Here is a 22,527-nt window from a genome sequence, read left to right as displayed (position 1 = left end):
CCCTACACGTGTGATCTCATGCATCTCTCCAAGGACACTAACAAAGAGGTATACCGGTGTGGCCTTCCCATTTTGCACAGGAGGAAATAGATGGATACCTGGGCATAGGAATTAAATAGGTTCCCCAAGGTCTTGGGGCTAATAAATGCAGACTCTGGCTTCTAGATCACTGGGCACAAAATGCTCCAGATCAAAGCCCGCTGAGTCCTGGGCACAGACCTCAGTAAGGACGTGCTGAATGTGGCTGACCTGACCAGGCTCACAGATCACAGCAGAAGAGGCTGAATGAAATGACTTAGGAGAAAGACAAGGGCACAACAGGCTCTCTTCCAGCACACAATGTATTGTGGGGAAGAGGGAAGATCAGCTTTTCAATATTACCCATGCTACAGCCGTTTTTACATATATAAAGCAAACCTTAAATGAAAATATGATTTTTAAAAGGTCATCATCGGGACTTCCCTGGTGGCACAGTGGTTAAGAATCCGCCTGCCAATGCAGGGGACACGGGTTTGAGCCCTGGTCCAGGAAGATCCCACATGCCGCGGAGCAACTAAGTCTGTGTGCTACAACTACTGAGCCTGTGCTCTAGAGCCCACGAGCCACAACTACTGAGCCTGCATGCCACAACTACTGAAGCCTGCACACCTATAGCCCATGCTCCGCAACAAGAGAAGCCACCGCAATGAGAAGCCCGCGCACCACAACAAAGAGTAGCCCCCGGCCGCCGAAACTAGAGAAAGCCCGTGCACAGCAAAAAAGACCCAACGCAGCCAAAATAAACAAATAAATAAATAATGTTTTTTAAAAGGTCATCATCAAATAAAAGTCGAATGGATGAGTTGAAAATCTAAAATGGAGAAGTTTAGTTATCTTGAAGCTTGTTCACATATGAAAACTTTTATTCTAAAAATTACCATTTTTATTTTAAACGACTACCATTGATTCCATTTCATGTTCTTCAATAAACTTTGGAAGATGGCATACACTCCTTAAGAGCTCCTTAAATAAAGATTTTATACAATGCATCAAATTTACTTTGTGCTATAAACTTGGAATGTTCTGCTTCCTGTTTTTGGAGACGCCAACTTTTTTTCACCTCGAAATTTATCAGCCTGATGAATTCATACATTTGGTGGGCATGTGAACCTAATTTTTTTTCAATTCTAACTCTTACAATGTGGTTTAAGAGCTCCAATACTACCGATCAGATTTTTTAAAACCTTAGAGACATTCTGTACTTAAATGCACAAACATAATAGGAGAGTGTTATATTTTGTGGTTAAGCATAGTAGCAATTTTCATTTATATGCCCAAACCTGGACTAATTCTGGAAGGGTGGGGGGGAAAGCCCCTACCCTGAGCTCCCCTTATGCCAGGTACTCATCATTATTAATAACAATGTTAATAATGTGTAGCTGGACTTAACATACATTATTATTTATTCATCCTTGTGTTCCCAGAGCTCCCCAGTACCTGGCACGAGAGAAAATAACTGCAGCCCTCACAAAAACTCTACCAGGATCTGAGTACTGTCTCCTTTCACAGATGAGGAAGCTGCTTCAGGAACTTCTCTGGCCGTCTAGTGGTTAAGACTCCTTGCTTCCACTGCAGGGGGCATGGGTTTGATCCCTGGCTGGGAAACTAAGATCCTGCATGCTGCTCAGCGCGGCCAAAAAAAAAATTATAAAAAAAAAAAAGACGAAGAAGTAGAAGCAGCTGCTTCAGAGGCAGAGGAACCATCCAAGGCTGCTCCGCTGCTCTCCATGGGCAGCGATCTGGGCCCAGCCACCTCCCCCGACCCAGAACCCCCTGGCCGTTCATGCCCCACGCTGGGAGCCACTTGCGGAGAGGGCCCAGGCCCAAGTGACCACTCTCTCCCCCTGACCTGAAGTACCTTCTCCTCCTACCTTCCAGAACATTCACTGTCCTGGCTCTTCTCCTCCCCTTCTGACCACTCCCTGTCAGTCTCAATGCTGGTTTCACTTTCAACACTGAAGGACCCAAGACTCCTCTCTCCTCTGACTACACTCTCCCCCCTGATGATCTTGTCCAGTCTGGGCTTTGAAGGGTCCCCAAATTCCTATCTCTAGCCTGGCCCTGCCCCTTGAAATCCAGACTCACCTGCTCAATCAGCTTCCCAGGGCTCAGTACAAAAACCTTAGGGTCACCCTTCTCTCCTCTCTCCTTCTCTCACAATACACATCCAGCCTTCTCAGCAAATCCCGGGGACTCTAACTTCAGAAATATCCAGAATCTGACCACTTTTCCTCTGGTCTCCCCTGGATTCCTGCATTGGCCTCCAAACTGCCCTCCCTGATTCCACCCTTGCCCCTTGCAGTCTGTTCTCAACACTGCAGCCAGAAGGAACCAGTGAGAGCATCCCCGGCCAAATCACTCCACTGCTTCCGTGAAAACTTCCCATCTCACTCAGAGTCCCAGGGCTTACAGTGGCCCAGTGACCTCTAAGCCCATCCCCTGCTGCTCTCCCCTGGGTGTCTCCTCTCCAGCATAGTAGTCTCTGTTGTTTCTCCAATGCACCAGGGACTTTCCCTCCTCAGGACCTTTGCATGTGCTATTTATTGCCTCTGCCTGAAAGGCTCTCCCACAGATCCCCACAGGGCTCCCCTGCTCACTTCCTCAACTCTTGAATTAAATGTTACCTTTTCAGTGAGGCCTTCACTGGCTTCCCTATCACAAACTGCAATCCCATTCCCAACATTCATATTACCCCTCCCCTGCTTTTTTTCCCTCCAAATACTATATAACTTATTCATTATATGTAAGTCACACAAGAGCAAGGATTTTTGTCTGATTTGTTCAGTGTCTTCCCTGGTGCCTATAACACAGCGAACACGCAATAAACATTCGATAGATGAATGAAAGAAACTCAGAAAGCTTAAATAACTTGCCCAAGGTGGGAGAGCTCAGCTCTGACCCCAAAACCAGTGCTCTGAGTCACCATCTGTGATAAAATAAAGATGCTTTATCACTGCACACTCAGATACCTTCAGACCTGATAAAAATTCAAACCAAGTTACATAGCGAGGGGTCCATTAACCCAGCTCATTTGCTGCTTTCATTAACCTGATATTCTCTTGGAAGACTAGGGGGATTTAAAAAACAACAATTTAGAAAAAGTAACATACACCTGGGAGCTACCCCAATCACAAGAAGCTGAAGGATGAATGCACCTCAATCCCTGAGGAGAAGTAAACAAATCAGATCAAAATACATAATTTTCCATTTTAAATAAACTTTTAAAAATCTGAGAAATAAAGAAACCAAAACCCCTACTATTAACATTTTAGCATTTTTTTCCCCTATACAGTTTGGTAGTTTGTGTAACATGCTACAAATACAATTATGTACCCTGCTTTTTCATTCACAGCATACGTATTTTCTATATTACTGTGTACATCCCTATAGCCCCCAAATTTAAGGCTATGTGGTATTTTGTCAGCAGGCAATGAAGTCTAAGCTGGTTAAAAAAACAAAGAACATAAGCATCAATTCAACATGGAAGCCTGAGACCACTGCTCAGCATGCCATCTTCAAATTGACTGCTAGCTCCACCACTGAACTTGACCCAGCTGCATTTTCCAGGGGCCAAGAGGATCAGTTCCTTTGGCAATCCTCAGGCCATATCGCTTCTGGAAGTCACAACTTAAGACCACGGGCCACTATTTAAGTGGCCACTGCCACCACCGTGCAAAGAGTAAGGGCTAAGTTTCCAACGGTGCCAATAACCACAAGGGTGGGGAAACAAGCAACAAACATAGTCACCCATTCAACAAATATGGAAAAGCGCTGCTGTGCGCCAGGCACTGAGGACACAATGCTGCACAGAGGCCATGGACCCTCAGTCCAATAGGGAAGAGGGACATCGTCATATAGCCACAAAAACAGATTCTAAATCCCAAGAGTGACAAGTGCTACTGAGGAGAGAAATATCGCACCACAAAGACTCACAGAAAACAGGTGTTTATAAGAGTCAGGAGGTTGAGGATGGTTTCCTAGGCAGAGGAGGCATTAATGGGGTGCGGGGAGGGGAGGTGGGACACAAGGCCAGAAAGAAAGGTGGGGGTCGGCAGCCCACGGGCTGACCACGTTCAAGAGTTTAGTCTCCAGCTTAAACCAAGGGAAAGGCCAAGGAAGGATCTTTAAAGTATGTGCGGTACCCGGGGAAAGGGATGTGATCAGATTTGTATTTCAAGGTCGTCCTCAATGTGAGGCAAAAGCAGGACGGCCGTCAGAGCACCCCAGGAGGAGTTTGCCCCAGGAGATGTGCCAGGCGGTGTCCTACACCCAGGCCCTTTCATCAACACTGTCTCCGAGGCCCTCCACGTCCTCTCGCCTGCACCCACTTCTTTCCTCCTCCATTCTTCTCTCCTCCCGTTCTGCTTCTCTCACTGGCTCTGCCGCTCTCCAGGCCAACCACAGACAGGTCAAATGGTGACACCTCCCTGTACCTGCACAGTGGGCGGGGCTCCCCTAAATCCCAGCCGTGCCCAACACAACACAACGCAGATGACAGAATCTGACCACGGGAGAGATGACTGGAGCACCCAGGACAGGCTGGAGAACTATGGCATAAGGAAAAGAGGATGGGAAAGTGGGTGTTTGTTTGTTTTTATTTAAAGGGCTTTTTAATGTGGACCATTTTTAAAGTCTTTATTGAATTTGTTACAATATTGCTTCCATTTTATGTTTTTGGGTATTTTGGCCGCGAGGCATGTGGGATCTTAGCTCCCCAGCCAGGGATGGAACCCTCACCCCCTGCACAGGAAGGCGAAGTCTTAACCACTGGGCCACCAGGGAAGTCCCTGTTTGTTTTTAATTTAATGGAAAACAAGAACAAGAGTTAGGAATCCTAAAACATACCAATGCCGGGACTCACGAGCAGAGATGCAGGTGGGTCTGGGGTACAGCCTGGATGTCGGGATTTTACAAAGCTCCTCAGTGGATACTTAGGTACAACCAAAGGTGAAACCCAAGGGCATTATCTTTTTAACTTTTTATTTTGAAATAATTATTTACTCACAGGAACTTACAAAAATAGGGCACAGAGTCCCATGAACCCTTCACCCAGCTTCTTCCAGTGATGGTATCTTATATGACTGTAGTAGAGTATCAGAATGAAGAAACTGACATGGGTACAATACTGATAACTACACTATGCATCTTACTCAGCTCTCATCAGTTATTGCATGCCCTGATTTGTGTGTGTGTGTGTGTGTGTGTACTCTACGCAATTTGATCCAACGTACAGATTTGCGTAACCACCATCACAATCAAGATACAGAACTGTTCCATATCCACAAAGTAACTCCCTTGTGCTACCCTTTTATAGTTCCACCAGTCCCCTCCCCGCCCTGTCACTGTCGCACAGCAACCAGTAATCTGTTCTCCAACTGTGTAACTTTGTCATTTGGAAAATGTAATATAAATGGCATCATATAGTATATAACATTTGAGATTGGTTTTATTCCCCAAAGCACAATGCCCTTGTGATCCATCCAAGTTGGTGCCTGTATACATTCCTTTTTATTGCTGAGTAGTATTCCATTGAATGGATGGACTGGAGTGTGTTTTTTGTTTTTAACATTCTTTATTGGAGTATAATTGCTTTACAATGTTGTGTTAGTTTCTGCTGTGTAACAATGGAGTGTGTTTAACCATTCACCCACTGAAGGACATTCAAGTTGCTTCCAATTCGGGGCTATTATAAATAAAGCTGCCACGAACATTCCTGTACAGGTTTTTGTGCAGACATCAATTTTTATTTCTCTGGGATGAACGTCCAAGAATACAACTGCTGGGTCACTTGGCAAGTGCAAAGTTAGCTTTATAAGAAGCTGCCAGACCATCTTCCAGACTGGGTGAACCCTTTTATATTCCCACCAGCAGCGTCTGAGAGAACCGGTTTCTCTATACCCAGTAATGCCAGCATTTGGCATTACTACTATTTTTTTGTTTCAGCCATACTAGTGCTCATTCTAATAGATATTAGAATACATAGTACTATCTCATTGTGATTTTAATTTTCATTTCTCTAATGGCTAATGATGTTGAACATCTTTCCACGTGCCTATTTTTCATCTTTATATCCTCTTCGGTGAAATGTCTGTTCACATCTTTTAACCATTTTTAATCGGATTTTTTGACTGCTTACTATTGCACTTTGAGAGTCCTTGATTCATTCTGAATACAAGTCCCTTGTCAGACATGTGGTTAGCAAATATTTTCTCTAAGTCTGTAACCTGTCTTCTCATCCTCTTCACAGGGTTTTTTCACAGAAGTTTTAAATTTCTTCTGACAGAAGAAATCTGACTGATTTTTTTTTTCTTTAATGTTCTTTTGATGTGATGTCTAAGAACTCTTCACCTAGGCCTAGGTCCTAAAGATTTTCTCTTGTGTTTAATTCTGAAACTTTTATAGTTTTATGTTTTACATTTAAATCTATGATCCATTTTGAGATAATTTTTATAAGGTGTAAGGTTTAGGTAGAGGTTCATTTTTTGCCTCTGGCTGTTCAACTGACCCAGTACCATTAGAGGAAAAGACTCTTTCCTTTATTGGATTGCTCTTGTACCTTTGTCAAAGATCAGTTGGGCCTATTTGTGTGGGTCTATTTCTGGGTTCTCTATTCTGTTCCATTGACCTCGGTACCTATCCCTCCACCAATACCACACTGTCTTAATTACTTTAGCTATTAAAGTAAGTCATAAAATCGAATAGACGCCTTCTACTTTGTTCTTCTTTTTCAAACTTGTTTTACCTATTCTAATTCCTTTGATTTTCCATATAAATTGAAAAATAAGCTAGTCTACAAAAAAACACTTTACTGGGACTTTGACAGGAACTACAGTAAGCCTATAGATTTGGGGAGAACTAACATCTTTACCTTGTTGACTTTTCCAATTCACGAACATGGTATCTGCCTCTCCATTTATCTCGATCGCCTTTGAATACCTTCATCAACATTCTGTAGCTTCAGCACACACATCGTGTCCATGTTTTGTTAGATTTAGACCTAAGTATTTCAATTGTTTTAGGACTGATTATAAATGGTATTGTGCTTTTAATTTGTGTTTCCATATGTTCATTTCTAGGACAGGGAAATAATTTTTGCGTGTGGACCTTGTATCCTGTGATCCTGCTGAATTGACTTATTAGTTCCAGGAGTTATTTTGCAGATTTGGGGGATTTCCTACACAGAGAATCATGTCATCTGCAAACAGGGACAGTTTTATTCTTCCTTTCCAATTATTTGCCTTTTATTTCTTTTCTCAGCATTGTGCTGACTAGGATCTCCAGTACTGTGCTGAATAAGACTAGTGAGAATGACATCCTTGCCTTGTTCCTGTTCCTGGGGCGGGGGAAGCATTCAGTCTTTTACCACTTTTAGCATGATGTTTACTGCAGATGCTCTGTAATGAGCTGGGGAAATTGCCCTATATTCCTACTTTGCTGAGAGTTTTTATCATGAATCTGTGTTGAATTTTGTCAAATGATTTTTTTGCATCAATTGATAGGATTATGTGATTATTTTTTCCTCCTGTAGTCTGGTGATATGGTGGATTACATTCATTGATTTTCAAACAATGAAGCAGCCTTCCATACCTAGAATAAACCTCACTTGGTCATAGTACATAATTCTTTTTATATGTTGCTGGATTTGTCTTGCTAGTACTTTGTTGAGGATTTTTGTGTCTATGCTCTTGAGGGATATTGGTTTGTTGGGTTTTCATACTGTCTGTCTAGTTTTGGTATCAAGTTGTAATGGCCTCATAAAATGAACAAGAAGGCATTCTCTCCTCTTGTATTTTCTGCAAGAGATTATGTGGAATTGGTGCCTGTTCTTTAAATGTCTAGTGGAAATCTCCAAAGAAACCTTCTAGTCTTGGAGATTTCTTTTTTGGAAGCTTTTAAATTATGAATTCAATTTCTTTAACAGTTATAGGACTACTGAGATTACCTATTTCATCTTGGATGAGTTTTGGTAGTTTGTGATATTCAAGAAATTGGTCCATTTCATCTAAATTGTCAAATGTATGTGTATAGAATTGTTTGTGGTATTCTCTTACTGTCTTTTTAATAGCTGCATGATCTGTAGTGATAGCCCCTGTTTTATTCTTAATATTGCAATTTGTATCTTCTTTTTTATCTTTTTCAGTCATCTTAAAGATTTAACAATTTTACTGATCTTTTTAAAGAACCAGCTTTTTCATTGATTTTCTCTGTTGTTTTTCTGTGTTCAACTTCAATGATTCCTGCTCTTATCTTCATTATTTCCTTTCTCCTGCTTGCTCTGGTGGGGGCAGGGGGTCTTTTCTCTTTCTAGTTTCTTGAGGTGGGAACTTAGATTATTGATTTTAGATCTTTCCTCCGTTCTGACTTAAACATTTAGTGCTATAAAATTTCCTCTCAGCACTACTTTAGCTGTGTCCCATAAACTTTAATATGCTGTGTTTTCAACTTCATTCACCTTGATGTATTTTTAAAAATTTGCTTTCAGACTTCCCCTCTGACTTATGAATTATTCAGAAGTGTGTTATTTGATTTCCAAGTGTCTGCACATCTTCCTGTTATCTTTCTGTTGTCGGCTTCTAGTTTGATTACATTATGGTCAGAGAACATACTCTGTATTATTTCCACTCCTTTAAATAAATTGAGGTCAGTTTTATGACCCAGGGTATGGTCTAACTTGGTAAATGTTTCATGAGTACTTGAAAAAGATGTTTTAGGCTGTTTTTTGAGTGGAGTGTTCTATAAATATTAATTAGAACTGCTTGGTTGATAATGCTGTTCAGTTCTTCTATATCCTTGCTGATATCTTATTTAGTAGTTCTTTCAAAAGCTGACAGAGAGATGCTGAAGTTCCCAACATGTGTCTATCTTTCAGGTCTATCAGTTTTTGCTTCATGTACTTTGCAGCTCTGTTGTTTGATTCACACATATTTAGGATTGTTGTGTTTTCTTAGTGTAATAACATTTTCATCATTGTGTAATGTCCCTCTTTGTCTCAGGTAATTTTCTTGGCTCTCTAGTCTACTTTATGTGATCTTATATATAGCCATTCCTGCTTTTTCTTAAAATTAATGTTTACATGGTATATCTTTTTTCATCCTTTTACCTTTAATGCACCTATAGCAATATATTCAAAGTGAGTTTCTTGTAGACAGCACATAGTTAAGTCACATTTTTTATTCATTCTGTTATCTCTATCAATTGGTAAATTTAGACCATTTACACTTAAAGTAATTATTGATGTTAAGGCTTAGGTGTGCCATTGTATTATTTGTTTTCTCTTTATTTCCTGTTTATCATTCCTCTTTCTCCTTTTTCTTGCCTTCCTGTGAGTTACTTGTACATTTATCTATAGACTTTTTGAGTATATCTCATTGTATAGTTTTTTATTGGTTTTTAGGTTTTTTAGCGGTTTGGGTTTTTTTTAGTTATTACAGTATACATATGGAACTTCCCAGAGACTACTGGTATCAATGCTTTCCCATTTCAAGTGAAGTGTAGAAACCTTACTTCCATTTGGGTCTTCGTTGCTGCGTGCAGGCTTTCTCTAGCTGTGGTGAGCAGGGGCTACTCTTCGTTGGGGTGCAGTGCCTAAATTTAGCAGGCAATGACCCTATTTAGATTAAGCATATAGATCCTGGGCTACTTTTGTGGGCTGTGATGCCAATGACAGTTTAGTTTCCAGAGCCCTTGCAAGGCTATTCTGGTCTTCTTCATTTGTGTTACCTAGAGGTCACTCTGAAAACCTGGGTGGCATTTCACACTGTAGTTTATTTTCTCAAACTTTTTGGCACATTAATTCTGGTCAGATTCATGTATGTGTTGGTCAGGATTTTGTTTAAGATTTCCTATATGGGTTTAATGAATCCCTTTCTCCAGCTCCCTCCTCTGGAAGATCTTCCCCGCTATCTAGTGGAGAGGGTGAGGGGGGCCACTTACTACTGCTGAGCCCAGGGAAGAGGGTGAGAGTCCAGACTTCCCATTTGGTCTCCACTGACAATATGCCAGTAGGGAAGGAGCAAACCTGCCCCAGATACAGTTTGCTATCTGCATTTTAAGCCACACACAACCAGGCTGGACTCTTATCTAGAGGCTTGGGAGGACAATCCACTTCCAAGCTCACTCAGGTTGTCCTCAGAATCCAATTTTTGAAGCAGGAGGTCTGAGGTCTCCATTTCCTTGCTGGCTGCCAGCCAAGGTTTGCTCTCTGCTCCAATAAAGTTGCCCGTATGCCTTCTCACATGACCACTCCATCTTCAAAGCCACAAGTCCTCCTCACACTTTCAATCTCTCTGACTTCCTCTTCTGCCACTAGGCAGAGAAATTTCTCTTCTTTTAATGGCTCACGTGCTATGATTAAGCCCACCTGGATATCTCTCTTTTGTAAAGTCAACTGCACCATATAACATAACACAATTACTGGAGTGATAGCTCATCACATTCACAGGTTCTGGGGATTCAAGGAGTGGAATCTTGGGGACCATTGCTAGAAATTCTGCCCACCTCACTAGCACTGGGTAGAAGGCAGCGTTTAGTCCAGTGTTTACTTAATTCAGAGTATCTGCAATCAGAATGTATTAATTCTAATGGACTCACACAGAGCATTGTTTACATATTGGTATGTTGTTTTTGTATTTGTGGTACACATTTTTTTTTTACAATTTCCAGCATGATTATGTTTCCTTATATATTATTCATAAACATACTTAAGAAATAACATAATATTTTCAAATGTAGAACTACAGGTCACAGACTACCAAGCCATGTGCTTGAGAAAAGATATTAAAGAGGATGACACTGCCCATCAGTCCCGTTGTACAAAAGGAGTGCCCAAGCTTCATCAAGCAGCAAGTCACATGAACTTTTAAAAATATTCCAAGGCCCCTAAACCAACTCCTGCCCCTACTCCAAACTTCTGACGATGCAGTGTGCCTGGAACAGGGCCAGACTGGAGACTCACTGGTTTAGGGTCCCTTGTGGGACCGCCACACTATACAAGTTTAAGTGTCCAGTAATGATCATAGCAACATCTTACATGGTTTAGATTTTGACCTGTTAGAAAGCTGTGGGTTGAAACACATGATTCCAAAGTCCCTTTCTAAGCTCAGATTCGATAATCCAGTCATTAAGAAAATAAAACTCCATTATGCATAATCAGCAAGATCAACTCGGTCAGGGGACCACTCTCCCTGAGTCACAAGACACCCCTACACACACACACACACACACACACACACACACACACACACACACACACACTCTCTCTCTCTCTCTCTCTCTCTCTCTCTTCCTGCGCTGCAAGTGACAAAGTCTGAGGAATCTGCCAACTGGTGTGGCTTTTATTGGCAACACACTTGTCTTTAATTAATCCGGACCCTTCCTGGAGTACCATGTTTTATAACAGCATCTAACAGGCTCCAGTTGTTAGTTTTAAGATTTTGTTCCCTAAAAGAAAACTATATATTGAAAGTTTAAAGAATAATTCAAGTTGGAATTGGTTGTTTGCAAGGGCCCCGTGGATGGGGAACAACTAAATAGTCAGACAACTGGATTATTTACCACTCTTAGAAAAGACAACCAAGATCCTTCTGAAAAGCATACCCTAAACACCGCAAAATAACAAGCCTCCTTACAAATGAGTAAAATGAAATATTTTTCCGAATTGACTTGCTTTCAGAATTCATAGGAAAAACAGCACCACCCATAAATCCAGGCAAAGATTGCTCTTTTGAGTTGAAATACCTGATTTCTGAAGAGAATCCTTTAAAATGCAGAAAACAAGTTCACAACCATGATTCTGAATATAGAATAGCAACCTGGAAATCTCTACTTGATGCCACTTGTAAAGTACCTAGCAGGGGCTTCCCTGGTGGCGCGGTCATTAAGAATCCACCTGCCAATGCAGCGGACACGGGTTCGAGCCCTGGTCTGGGAGGATCCTACATGCTATGGAGCAACTAAGTCCGTGTGCCACAAGTACTGAGTCTGCACTCTAGAGCCCGCATGCCACAACTGCTGAGCCCATGCTCCACAAGAGAAGCCACCACGATGAGAAGCCCGCGCACTGCAACGAAGAGTAGCTCCTGCTCGCCACAACTAGAGAAAGCCCGTGTGCAGCAATGATGACCCAACGCAGCCAAAAGTAAAAATAAATAAAAGTTAAAAAAAAAAAGACTAGCAGAGTAAGTGAGAGGCTTCTCTCCGAGTGGTACAAACGTGCAAAATATTGACAGGACACTCGGGGAAGGCAGGATGCAGCAGGTAATAATGGTGAGGGGCTTAACCCCATCAGGACAATTTGGACACCCAGATAATACTGCCTGCTTGAGCTCAGGGTCTAGCGCCAGTCTGCTCAAGTTCCAAAGTTCTCTGCTCCTCACAGCTTGTAAGTCTTTTAACCTTAAGATGCCTCAGCTATCTCTTCTAAAAAATGGGCATGATAAAAAAAAAAATGGTACCTATGCCATAGAGTGGTGTAAAGGATTTAATGAGATAAAGCATGTGAAGGGCTTAGGCTCATTCCTGCCCGGCGTAATTGTTCAACAAATTTGAGTCCTTATACACAGACAGACACGAGCAGATTATACATAATGCATACAAAGCCAGGCAGCCAGCAAGCCTGCAAGAGATCGTCGTCATTATTATTCCATAAAGTAACACAGCAGTCGGGGCCAAAAGATAACTGTAGGTTCATTTAGCATGTTCCAACAGAGCTGCCTGATGAATCCAGTCAAAACCCTCACAAGTGGCATTTTAATCAGGACCATATTTGTAGAACAATGTCTAACATGTGCACCCCAGAGTAAAGTGTGACCAAAGGCCAGGTCACAGGAGCTAACATTGTCCTCCTGTGGAAGAAGTTACATTCATAATGATAGCTTGTTCCATTTCAGGCGTGTCATTTGTGCTCACAGCCTCTGGTGCCAGCGCGTCGCAGACGCCCGGTAAACGCTCCCTGAGGAGTTCGGCAGATCCCACCCCCAAGCACATCACCACAAGTCATCGTGAACGGGAGGCTGCGCACGCTATGAAACACACCTGGAAAACTCGCGCCACCTTTCCAAGAGAGACAAGTACCTTGAAGACAGTATTCCATACACTTCACAAAATCAGTGGCCCCTGGGGTGAAAAAGCAAAGTGAAATTGGATCCAAGAGATCTACTTCAGGGTCTCTGAGTATAGAACAGCAACTTGGAAATCTCTCCATTATGCCACTTGTTGAAGTAAATTTGTGATTCTTTCTGAAATCAAAACGAGCAAAGTAAGCGTGAGGTTTGTCTCAGACTGGTGCAAATAGGCAAAAGCCTCACCTTCCACCTCATCGATGAAAAAAAGGACCATTTTCACCAGCCACTTTACACAAATACAAAAAAGGCTCTGGACACGCCTGAGAGAGATCTAAAACACCTAGCAGATGAAAGCTGAGGCAATAGGAAACGGAGCTGAAAACTGTTACACTCAGCATAAGACCTGCAACTACAAGTAAACACACCTCGGCCTTCGACAAAGGGGCCTGTGGCTGCGGCGTATGCTATGTGCACAGAGCGACTTACAGATCAACAAGCACATTCCTTAACCCCTGCTGCAGCTTCCTGCTTTCTACTCGAGAGCCTGGGACCCGCTGCCCCTCACCAAAGGTGGCCCCCCAAAGCAGGCAGACCCGTGCGTGGCGGCCCAAGCCATGGGTTCAAGGCCTCTGCCTTTTGAAATTCCTTTGTCTGTCTGTGGATACATGTCAGGAGAACTCAGGAAAAGGCTGCTAATAAATCCTTTGCTGGACTCATGGCCACTGTTGTCTGCCTCTGAGGTAAGGTTCTGAAAGGGGGACACTGGCGAGTGAATCCAACATGGCGAAAATGAACCCCTGTGAAACAGCCCACATCTGCCTCTCATTGGTGGCTGTCCTTCTGTTCTAGGTGGTAGTGTCAGGTCTCAGGAGGGCAGCCATTTTTTTTTAATGAATGACTTTGAGGATTTCATCCTAGTGCCTCCTACTATTATATCCCATATTATGGTCTACTGTGGTCTATGCAGAAAAAAATACCCAAAACTTGGAAATGAAGCCAAAAATGATCATCGTGTGAACTTTTAATGTCATGCTGATCCATTTTCTAATAAGTGTGCCCCCCGCACCCCGAAGGGTCATCTGATTCCCTTTGAAAACATAACCTGATTTAACCAAAACTTTATTAGGACATTTTACAACTCTATAAAAGTCCGAGGATAACATGTAGAAAAACAATAAGGTACGCCACAGCCTCTTTTTCTTTTCTGGTAGAGATGATAACCCCAGAGGTTAAGACTTTACTGTCCTCTAAGACATGAACCCATTTTGATCTTCTTTGTCCTTTTTAAAAAAATTTTTATTGAAGTATAGTTGAATTTACAATGTTGTTTTCATTTTGATCTTCTTTGAACATTCCTCTTTCCATGGACTTTTTAATCAGTTTTGTTATTATGCTAGTTCTCTCATTAGATGAGTTCAATAAAACTTTAACACATGCTCTCTATTTGCATGTTTTTAACAATCTAAGAATTAGCCTTTGATAGTTCATGGGCCCAACAATCAAATGATCCCTGGGACATTGAGTTCTGTGCCTAAGGACCCCTCAGCGGTCATACTCAAAGGTCAACCATGCAAAGACCAGCACATTCAGGCACAAAGGAGGCCCCAGCACAGGCGGGACACCCCTCCTCCACAGAGGCCACAGATTTAAACAGAAAAAAACATATATGTTGAAAGTGAGAGAGGGCAGTAATTCCACTCCTACACGTATATACACAAGAGAAATGAGTGCCTGTCTCCATAAGATACCCAAACTGGAAACAACCCAAACGTCCATCCACAGGAGAGCGGATAAACAAATTACAGTTTATTCATAAAATGGGATACTGTACAGCAGGAACAAAGTACTGCTATACACAACAACATTCTGTTGTGCAAAAGTAGCCATATATAAAAGAGTACATATTGTATGATTCCATTTACATGAAACTCCAATACAGGCAAAACTAATCTATGATGACACATTACCTATGAGAGGGGGAATGACTGGGAAAAGGCTTGATGGAATTTTCTAGAGGGATAGAAATAAAATTGATCTGGATGATGCTTACAGAGGCATGTACTTACATTAAAAAAAATTATCAAGCCATACAACTATGACTTCAACATTTTACTCTATGTAAATTGCACCTGAAAATGAATAAATTTTTTAAAGGAGGAGGGATAAAGACAAATGTATTCTAAAAGAAGTGGATGAGAGAGGTGGGTAGAGAAGAAAGGGAAGGGGGATTTTCACAGATTCTTCTCCTACACGTACAGTAAACAAATTAAATTAGAACTAACTAAATAAAAGAAAAAGAGGAACAAACCCAAAAGGCCATGGAGCCTGGTTAAGTACATTTATGGGTGCCAACAAATCTCAGCCCCAGAGTTGGCGAAGCCCAGGCATCTTCTTAACGATGGGGTGGCCGGACTGCCTGGTATTTTTCCTTTGAGAAATTCAGACAGTACAGAGTTGCGGGTGGGTACTGAATCCCCACACTTTAGGGGATCAGGTTCATTTGGGACACTGATTAAGGATCAGATAAATGAATCAAGAAAATGAAGGAGGTAAGCTCTCTGACACTGGTAACACTGGCATAAAGGTACACAAATAAACAACGGGATGCCACAAGATTACCCAATTCAGTCTGGGGACAAATTATTCTTAAGCCAAGTAAGGCATGTGTAAACCCACTTCCAAAACTGTGAACTTATGCCAATAAGATTATTATTACCTAAAGATGTATTTTCAGCTTCTAGAACTCTCTATGGCAGTGTTCTTTATTGTTAAACTCTATGGCCTCCACCTACTGGATTTTCAATAACAGGCCTAAAACATTCCCAGTGGGTGAAGACTTGAAGACAGACTCAGCCATCCGAAAGAAGAGAAGTTTCTTTTTCTGCCAAGTCTAACAGCCACAAGTGGTACAGCCCCAGCCCGTCCTGCCACATCCTTTCTGGCCCAGGTGAAACAAGCACCTCCCAAGAATGAGACTTCCCCTCCCTGGAGGTGCTCTAGCCGAGGTGAGACAAGTGTTAGGCAAGGGCAGGGGCTTTCAGGCCAGGGGAGAGGGTCCCTTCCTTCACCACAGGGAGAGCAGCACACTCGGAAGGCGGCTGGCCACATGCTAAGTGATTTCCAAGCACTGCCTCCTCTAATCCTCAGACTAGCCTGATGAGGTAGTCGGGCTCGGCAGAGGGGAGAAACCCAGATGGCGCACTCGAGTTAGGTAATCCGAGGTGGGATTAATAGAGAGACTTTTACAAAGTAGGTGAGGTAGAGAGACGCTCCGGGGCGGCAGCTGAGCGCTAGAAACAAGGGAGCCCCAGGCCTGACGGGATGAGGGGAAAGGAATGTATAGAAGAAAGGGACTTGATGGGAGCAGCCACCATCTGGCGGAGGGACACAGCCAGACCCAGGCAAGCCTAGAGCGAGGAGCCGGCGGGATAACCCCTGACCTTGACCTTGACCTTGCTGGCCTCCCTCCCTCAATCTCCCACCAGCTTCGGCTTGAGACAAAGCCCGTGAGCCACCGTGGGGCAGGATCCACTGCCGTGGCCCACGCTGGCCCAGCCCGAGGCCGAGCAAATGGAGAGGGCTGGATAGAGGTCCTGGTGGTGAAGCACATCGCCCCCCAGGTCACAGTGACGAGCTCCTGTTCCCCGGCACTCCTGGGGCTCTTCCTGCGCTGCCCTCCCTGCCCGGGCCTCCACAAACACTTATGGTGCCCCGGCCCTGAGCAAAGGTCAACCTCGAAGTTTCAGAGTCTGTGGATTTGTGGTTTGGAATAAGCCAACAGGACACATTAAAGGCTTCCAAAGCAGGGCCCACCTTCTAAACTGGAGTTGTAGTCCCTTCTCCTTCCCACGGTCCTCCCCTCTCACCCCTTCCTCCTTCATCTTCACTGAAAGCTTTGCCTCTTTTATCCAGTAAAGTCCCCCTTCCAACTCAGAATTTGGCTTAACTTCAAGGATGATCCTTGTCCCCAAATTGGGGATTTTGTTTGGAAGGGCAAAAGAATTCACCCTCATTTACACATCAGTAGACTCAACCCAAGGGGACCCAGATGTGAGGTTTTCCTCCTCTTAAAATGGTAGAGAGAGGGCTGCCAGGTTCAACTGTAGTCCAAGAAAAAATGTCTATCCTCCCACGACTGTTCACAGAAAGCAAGCATGTAACCCACAAAACTCTCCCCAGCTTTCTGCACACCAAGAAGAAAGAACAAGGAAAAAGTTAGCAGGATCCTCTGAGGCAAGATCCTGAAGAAAGATGAAACTGGCTTTCTATTTGTTCTAGACTGGGGGCACGGGGTGGGGTACCAGTAGAGGGCCCAGGGGGTGAAGCCTGGAGCATATCACTGTTCTTCCTCAACAGCCCCCTTCCATAAAACCCTCCCATGTAGCCCACACGGCCCTTTAAGGGAGGCACCTGCTTCTCTGGGCCCAGCGTGCCCTACACCACTTGGCCCCCATGGCCCCAGGTCTCAGGCATGGTCTGGTGCCACCGGAACTACAGCAGGGGCCCCGGGGATTCCTGCACGCAGCTCTCCCCACCAAAAACAGGCCCATCTGGCCCAGCGCTGGGCAGGAAGGATACAGTCCAGAGACTTTTTAGACCCACTTGGTATTTCCCTCTGGGATCAGCCTGCAGGTGATTTCCCGCCCCACCCCCTTTTTTAACCTAATTCCCACTATTATTTACAACTGTGTGGTATGACATTTCTTAACATGACTGAGTTACATTTTTGTAATTAACCCTTCTGCAAAGAGCATAATTTTCAAAACCTTACTGAAAAAATAGATTTTACTCAATGCTTCATGGCCATAAAGGGGAAAAGGAAAATAATACTGCTCCTATCAAAAAAGCAGTATGATACAAAGGTAGAAACATGGCATAATTGGAATTCTGCATTTACTTTGACTGCTACTTGATTTAAGTGGTCAAAACTGAGTTTCACCTCCATTTTGAATGGAATGGTAAAGGGCAAGAGTCTTTGCGACTATCAAAGCATATAAAAAGTCCACAAATAAAACAATTTGACAAGCTTGACATTTTTTCCAGCATTTTCTAAGTGACACACAGTTTGGAAAGAGAACATTCCGGGCCTTAAGAAAGTGATTTCAAAACAAGTATCCCCCGATATCAAGGGCAAAGCTATACGTGCTCCTCTTGACAGCATACAAGAGGTCAAGCTGTCAACTCATCCTCTTAAAGAGTCCCATGAAATTCCTCCTCAAGTGCCGCCACAGCTTTGGTCAGTAGAACCCACACAGGAGACAGGAAAAGGGTTTCGCTTTGTACTCACTCTTACAAAGTTGTCAGGGAACAAACCTCTCCTGCCATTGATCTGTCCCTCCCACCAGCCTCCATCCTCCTTCCTGATGTTGGTGATGATCTCACCCACGGTGATCGTCAGCTCATCGTCGTGCTGGGCCTGGTAGTCAAACTCCACTATGGCCTCCACTGGAAGGAACAGGGACCAAACAAAACAAGAACAAAACAAAACAGCACTTTAGATCAGATGTTGGAGAAGTCCAAAGCCCAGCAGCCCTGGAAGGCCAGGAAAGTCATACTCAAGGGGCTTCCCCTCTACCAATACTTAAAATAACAGGGCCACACATGGTTGCCCGACTTTGGTTAACCTGAGGCCTGTAGCACAGAAACCACAAAGCGCTGGTCTGCGGTCAGGCACAGGCAGAGTGGCCTACAGGTCTCAGGGCCAGCAGGGGCTTCAGAGGGGAAACCACACAATGACAGAAGGCCAACAACACTTGTGCCCCACCCCGCCCCCAGACAGAGTCCAGCATCGTTTCCCCAAGTGCAGAGGTGGCAGATAACTACAGGTGCAGGTTTGGCTCTCAGATGCTCTCTCCTTCACCAAGACTAGGTGATGCTAACCTCTCTGGGCCTCAGTTGTGCAAAATGTGGGTGATGATCATTCCCACCCTACAGAGATAATCCCCACCTCTCAGCAACAATTCGTGTGAATACAGCCGATAACAGAGGGCCCCGCCAGCCCGACCAACAACTCAGACCACTCACATCTGCGGGCACAACTGCCTTCATGACAGATGGCTTCTTAGGCAGCAATACCATTTTAAACTGTTCTCCCAATCCACGGTGATTTTGTATACTTGGTAATAGGTGGAGGCAACGGATAAGGCAGACGGGTCTTCTGGTACCGATGCAAATTAGCAGAGCCAACCAATCCACAGGCTGGTTAGTTTATCTATACATGGATTAAACAACTCATGTAGTCTTTGAGCCTCACCTCATGCCTACCTCAATCAGTCAATCTCCTGTCCTTTTCCTTTTTTATTTGCAGCTTGATATGAATGAATGGATGGACGGACGGACGGACAAAGGGCGAATGAATAAATACAAGGGTAGTGAAAATTAGGTGTAACCCCAAGCAGAGAATTAGCAACTTAGAAATTACAGTAAAAGAATGGAAGTGGAAAAGTTAAGTGAGCTCTATAAAGAACACATACGCAAAAATGAACTCAAAATGGATCGTAGGCCTGAATGTAAGAGCTAAAACTGCAACATTTTTATAAGAAAGCATGAGAAAATCTTAGTGATCTTGGGTTTGGCAAAGATTTCTCCAATGGGCCTTTGGTGGTGCAGTGGTTGAGAATCTGCCTGCCAATGCAGGGGAGACGGGTTCGAGCCCTGGTCTGGGAGGATCCCACATGCCGTGGAGCAACTGGGCCCGTGAGCCACAAATACTGAGCCTGCGCATCTGGAGCCTGTGCTCCACAACAAGAGAGGCCGCGACAGTGAGAGGGCCCCTGCTTCCCACAACTAGAGAAAGCCCACACACAGAAACGAAGACCCAACACACTCAAAAATAAAAATACATAAATAAATTTTTTAAACATTAAAAAAAAAAAAGAATCTGCCTGCCAATGCAGGGGACACGGGTTTGAGCCCTGGTCCGGGAAGATCCCACATGCCGCGGAGCAACTAAGCCCGTGCGCCACAACTACTGAGTCTGCACTCTAGAGCTCGCGTGCCACAACTACTGAGCGCGCGAGCCACAACTACTGAAGCCCATGCGCCTAGAGCACGAGCTCCCCAACAAGAGAAGCCACCACAATGAGAAGCCCACGCACCGCAATGAAGAGAAGCCCCCGCTTGCCGCAACCAGAGAAAGCCCGCATGCAGCAACGAAGACCCAACACAGCCAAAAATAAAAAATAAATGAATGTATATATATATAAAAGATTTCTCCAATAGGAGACAAAAAAAGCACAAATGACTTTTACAAATTCAATATACTGGGGTAGGTTTTCCAGGAAGAAGGTTGGTAGGTTGAGGGGCTCCTTGTCAAATGCACTTTGCATATCCATTAGGGGTAAACTCCCAAAGTGTTTCCAGATCAAACGACCCCATCCACCCAGACTGGTGTGCTCACCTTGTCCACTCATAATGTCAGCTAACCCAGAGTGTTCATAAGCAACTCAAAGCAGAATTTCCTTTCCGAGATTATTTTTTCATTCCAAAATTAGCTGGCTGACTCTGCTGTCAGAAATCTGCCCAGGCTGAAGTTGAGTTGTGAACCATTTTCATCACTTATCAACAGAAAGAAGCATAAGAGCATAAACAAGGCAACCTTTTCAGATTTCTCCTGGTTCCTGACAAGTACAAAGGCAGAAACACTCCAATTTTCTTGTATCACATTCTCACCCCAGCAGTTAAAATGAGTCATAACAATCAGAACCAGGTCGATTAAAAAGCAGCTTTCTTCAAATTACCTAGACATGGATCTATTGAAGCTTTGCTATCGGAACGGAGATTACAGTAACCACTGTTTATGTGCCAGACACTTTTCCCGCATTATCTCACTTAATCCTCACAGTATTATGATGTCCACCTTCCCCATTAAAGAACCTGAAGTTTAGCAAAGCAATTAAGCTTATTTTCTGAGCCAGTGCCCTCCAAACTGGGATGCACTCACTTCAGGAATTAGTTAACATGATGAAAAAAAAATCTATTCATTTTGTTTTCATTTTAAAAAGAGAAAAATTCAATTTCTGTAACGTTCCATTTGCAGAATGACAACAGCTCCTTCATCCAGCCTCTAGGTCAGGCAGTCAGGGATGCTCGGAGGGCATGGGGCAGCCTGAGGGACAGCTGTGACCCCAGACAAGGGTGGCTGCCAGTGCCAGCTCTCAGCTCCATGGGGCACCCTGCAGTTCTGGGAGGTCTCTTGGTAGAGCCTCTTTATGACTATTACCCCTTTTAACTAAAATCATCCTCACTAAATGGATGAGAGACTTGAGAAGATTTGGGTAAAGAAAGTAGGGGTTGTAGATAATACTCAACACACGACCGAGTCAACAAGAAAATGGTGGAGCTGCCACTTCAGCCCCTGGGTGGGAACTCTTTGTCAGCCATGTTGGGGGGTGAACACGAGGACGAGCCAATCAGCACAAAACACTCTGAGTTATCAAGACAATTTGTAATATGGGTTTTCGCCCACCCCTGATATAGGTTTAAGTTACCTAATTATAATGTGGAACTATTGGGTTTAGCAAGATATTTAAAACTATGTACCTGAGCCATGAAGACAAATGTCCATTTTTCACCAATGTCTAAAATCATATAATAGTCAATCTTATGTTTTCCGTAAGTTCATTAAACCTAATAATAAATATTTAGAAGCTTCTTTTGGGTTTTCTTAATCAACTAGTACAGCAATATATGTACATGATCTATAAATAAATATATGTATGGAGATAGTCATTTTTTTAAAATAACAGGTATTTTTTTTTTTTAACAAGAAAAGGCTTGGAATACTGACCTAGGCTCCCCAAGGCTGCGCCTATTTTAGTACTTAGAGATGAAAGCTCATAGCTTTTCTCATGGGGACAGAAAATCGCCCTAAGTGGAGTTGGGGGGAAGCAGCACATGGGGCCTGCCTGAAGGAGCGGGGGGAGGAGGAATCTGGTCAAGGGTCCATCTCAACGCTGAACTTAAACCCTGTGTACTCTGGGGAACTCAGAACCCCATCCATTTCCAGCACACAACCTTGCTTCTCCTTTCCTCAACAGCAAGTCTCATTTTCTGCATTCTGCACATGGGCTCTATCAAGGTAAAGCTGGAAGAGGGCAAAGGAATCTGCTTCAAGAAGATAGGTCCTAAGAAATAAACAGCTGCTGCCTATTGTTGAAAACTGGAGAGAAGCACATCCAGGGTTTGCTTCCATCTCCCTCTTATGAGGAGTCCAAGAAGAACACAGCTTAACTGATGGCTGGAAGAAGTAAGGCCGGGGATTAGGGACTGGGGACTCAGGGATATATAAAGCGTAACTGCATAATTTTCGAGTCTTCCCAATACCCTATTGAGCTGGTCTTTCCTGATCTACCCTTCCTTTAAACTCCTGGACACTTCATCACATGCACTCTGCCTGCCTTCTGGGCCCAACCGGGCCCTACCTGCC

General features: G+C 43.7%; 1 protein-coding gene across 14 annotated transcripts in view; it reads right to left on the bottom strand.

Annotated features, from left to right (window-relative positions):
- The window catches only part of SH3KBP1 (SH3 domain containing kinase binding protein 1), a 341,435-nt gene that overhangs the window by 274,614 nt on the left and 44,294 nt on the right, over window positions 1-22,527 (bottom strand). For 8 of the 14 annotated variants that reach the window (XM_059050822.2, XM_059050824.2, XM_059050821.2 and 5 more), the window contains exon 2: window positions 18,388-18,545. The exons of 4 other annotated variants lie outside the window; for them this stretch is intronic. In XM_059050822.2, coding sequence (XP_058906805.1) covers window positions 18,388-18,545 — 158 coding nt within the window. The remainder of the gene's footprint in view (window positions 1-18,387; window positions 18,546-22,527) is intronic. 2 more of the 14 variants (XM_067023819.1, XM_067023815.1) reach the window with 1 other exon arrangement.

Source organism: Kogia breviceps, chromosome X (assembly GCF_026419965.1).
Source record: "Kogia breviceps isolate mKogBre1 chromosome X, mKogBre1 haplotype 1, whole genome shotgun sequence".
NCBI lineage: Eukaryota > Metazoa > Chordata > Mammalia > Artiodactyla > Physeteridae > Kogia > Kogia breviceps.
The sequence above is the reverse complement of the archived record's forward strand: the minus strand, read 5'-3'. Positions and strand labels throughout refer to the sequence as shown.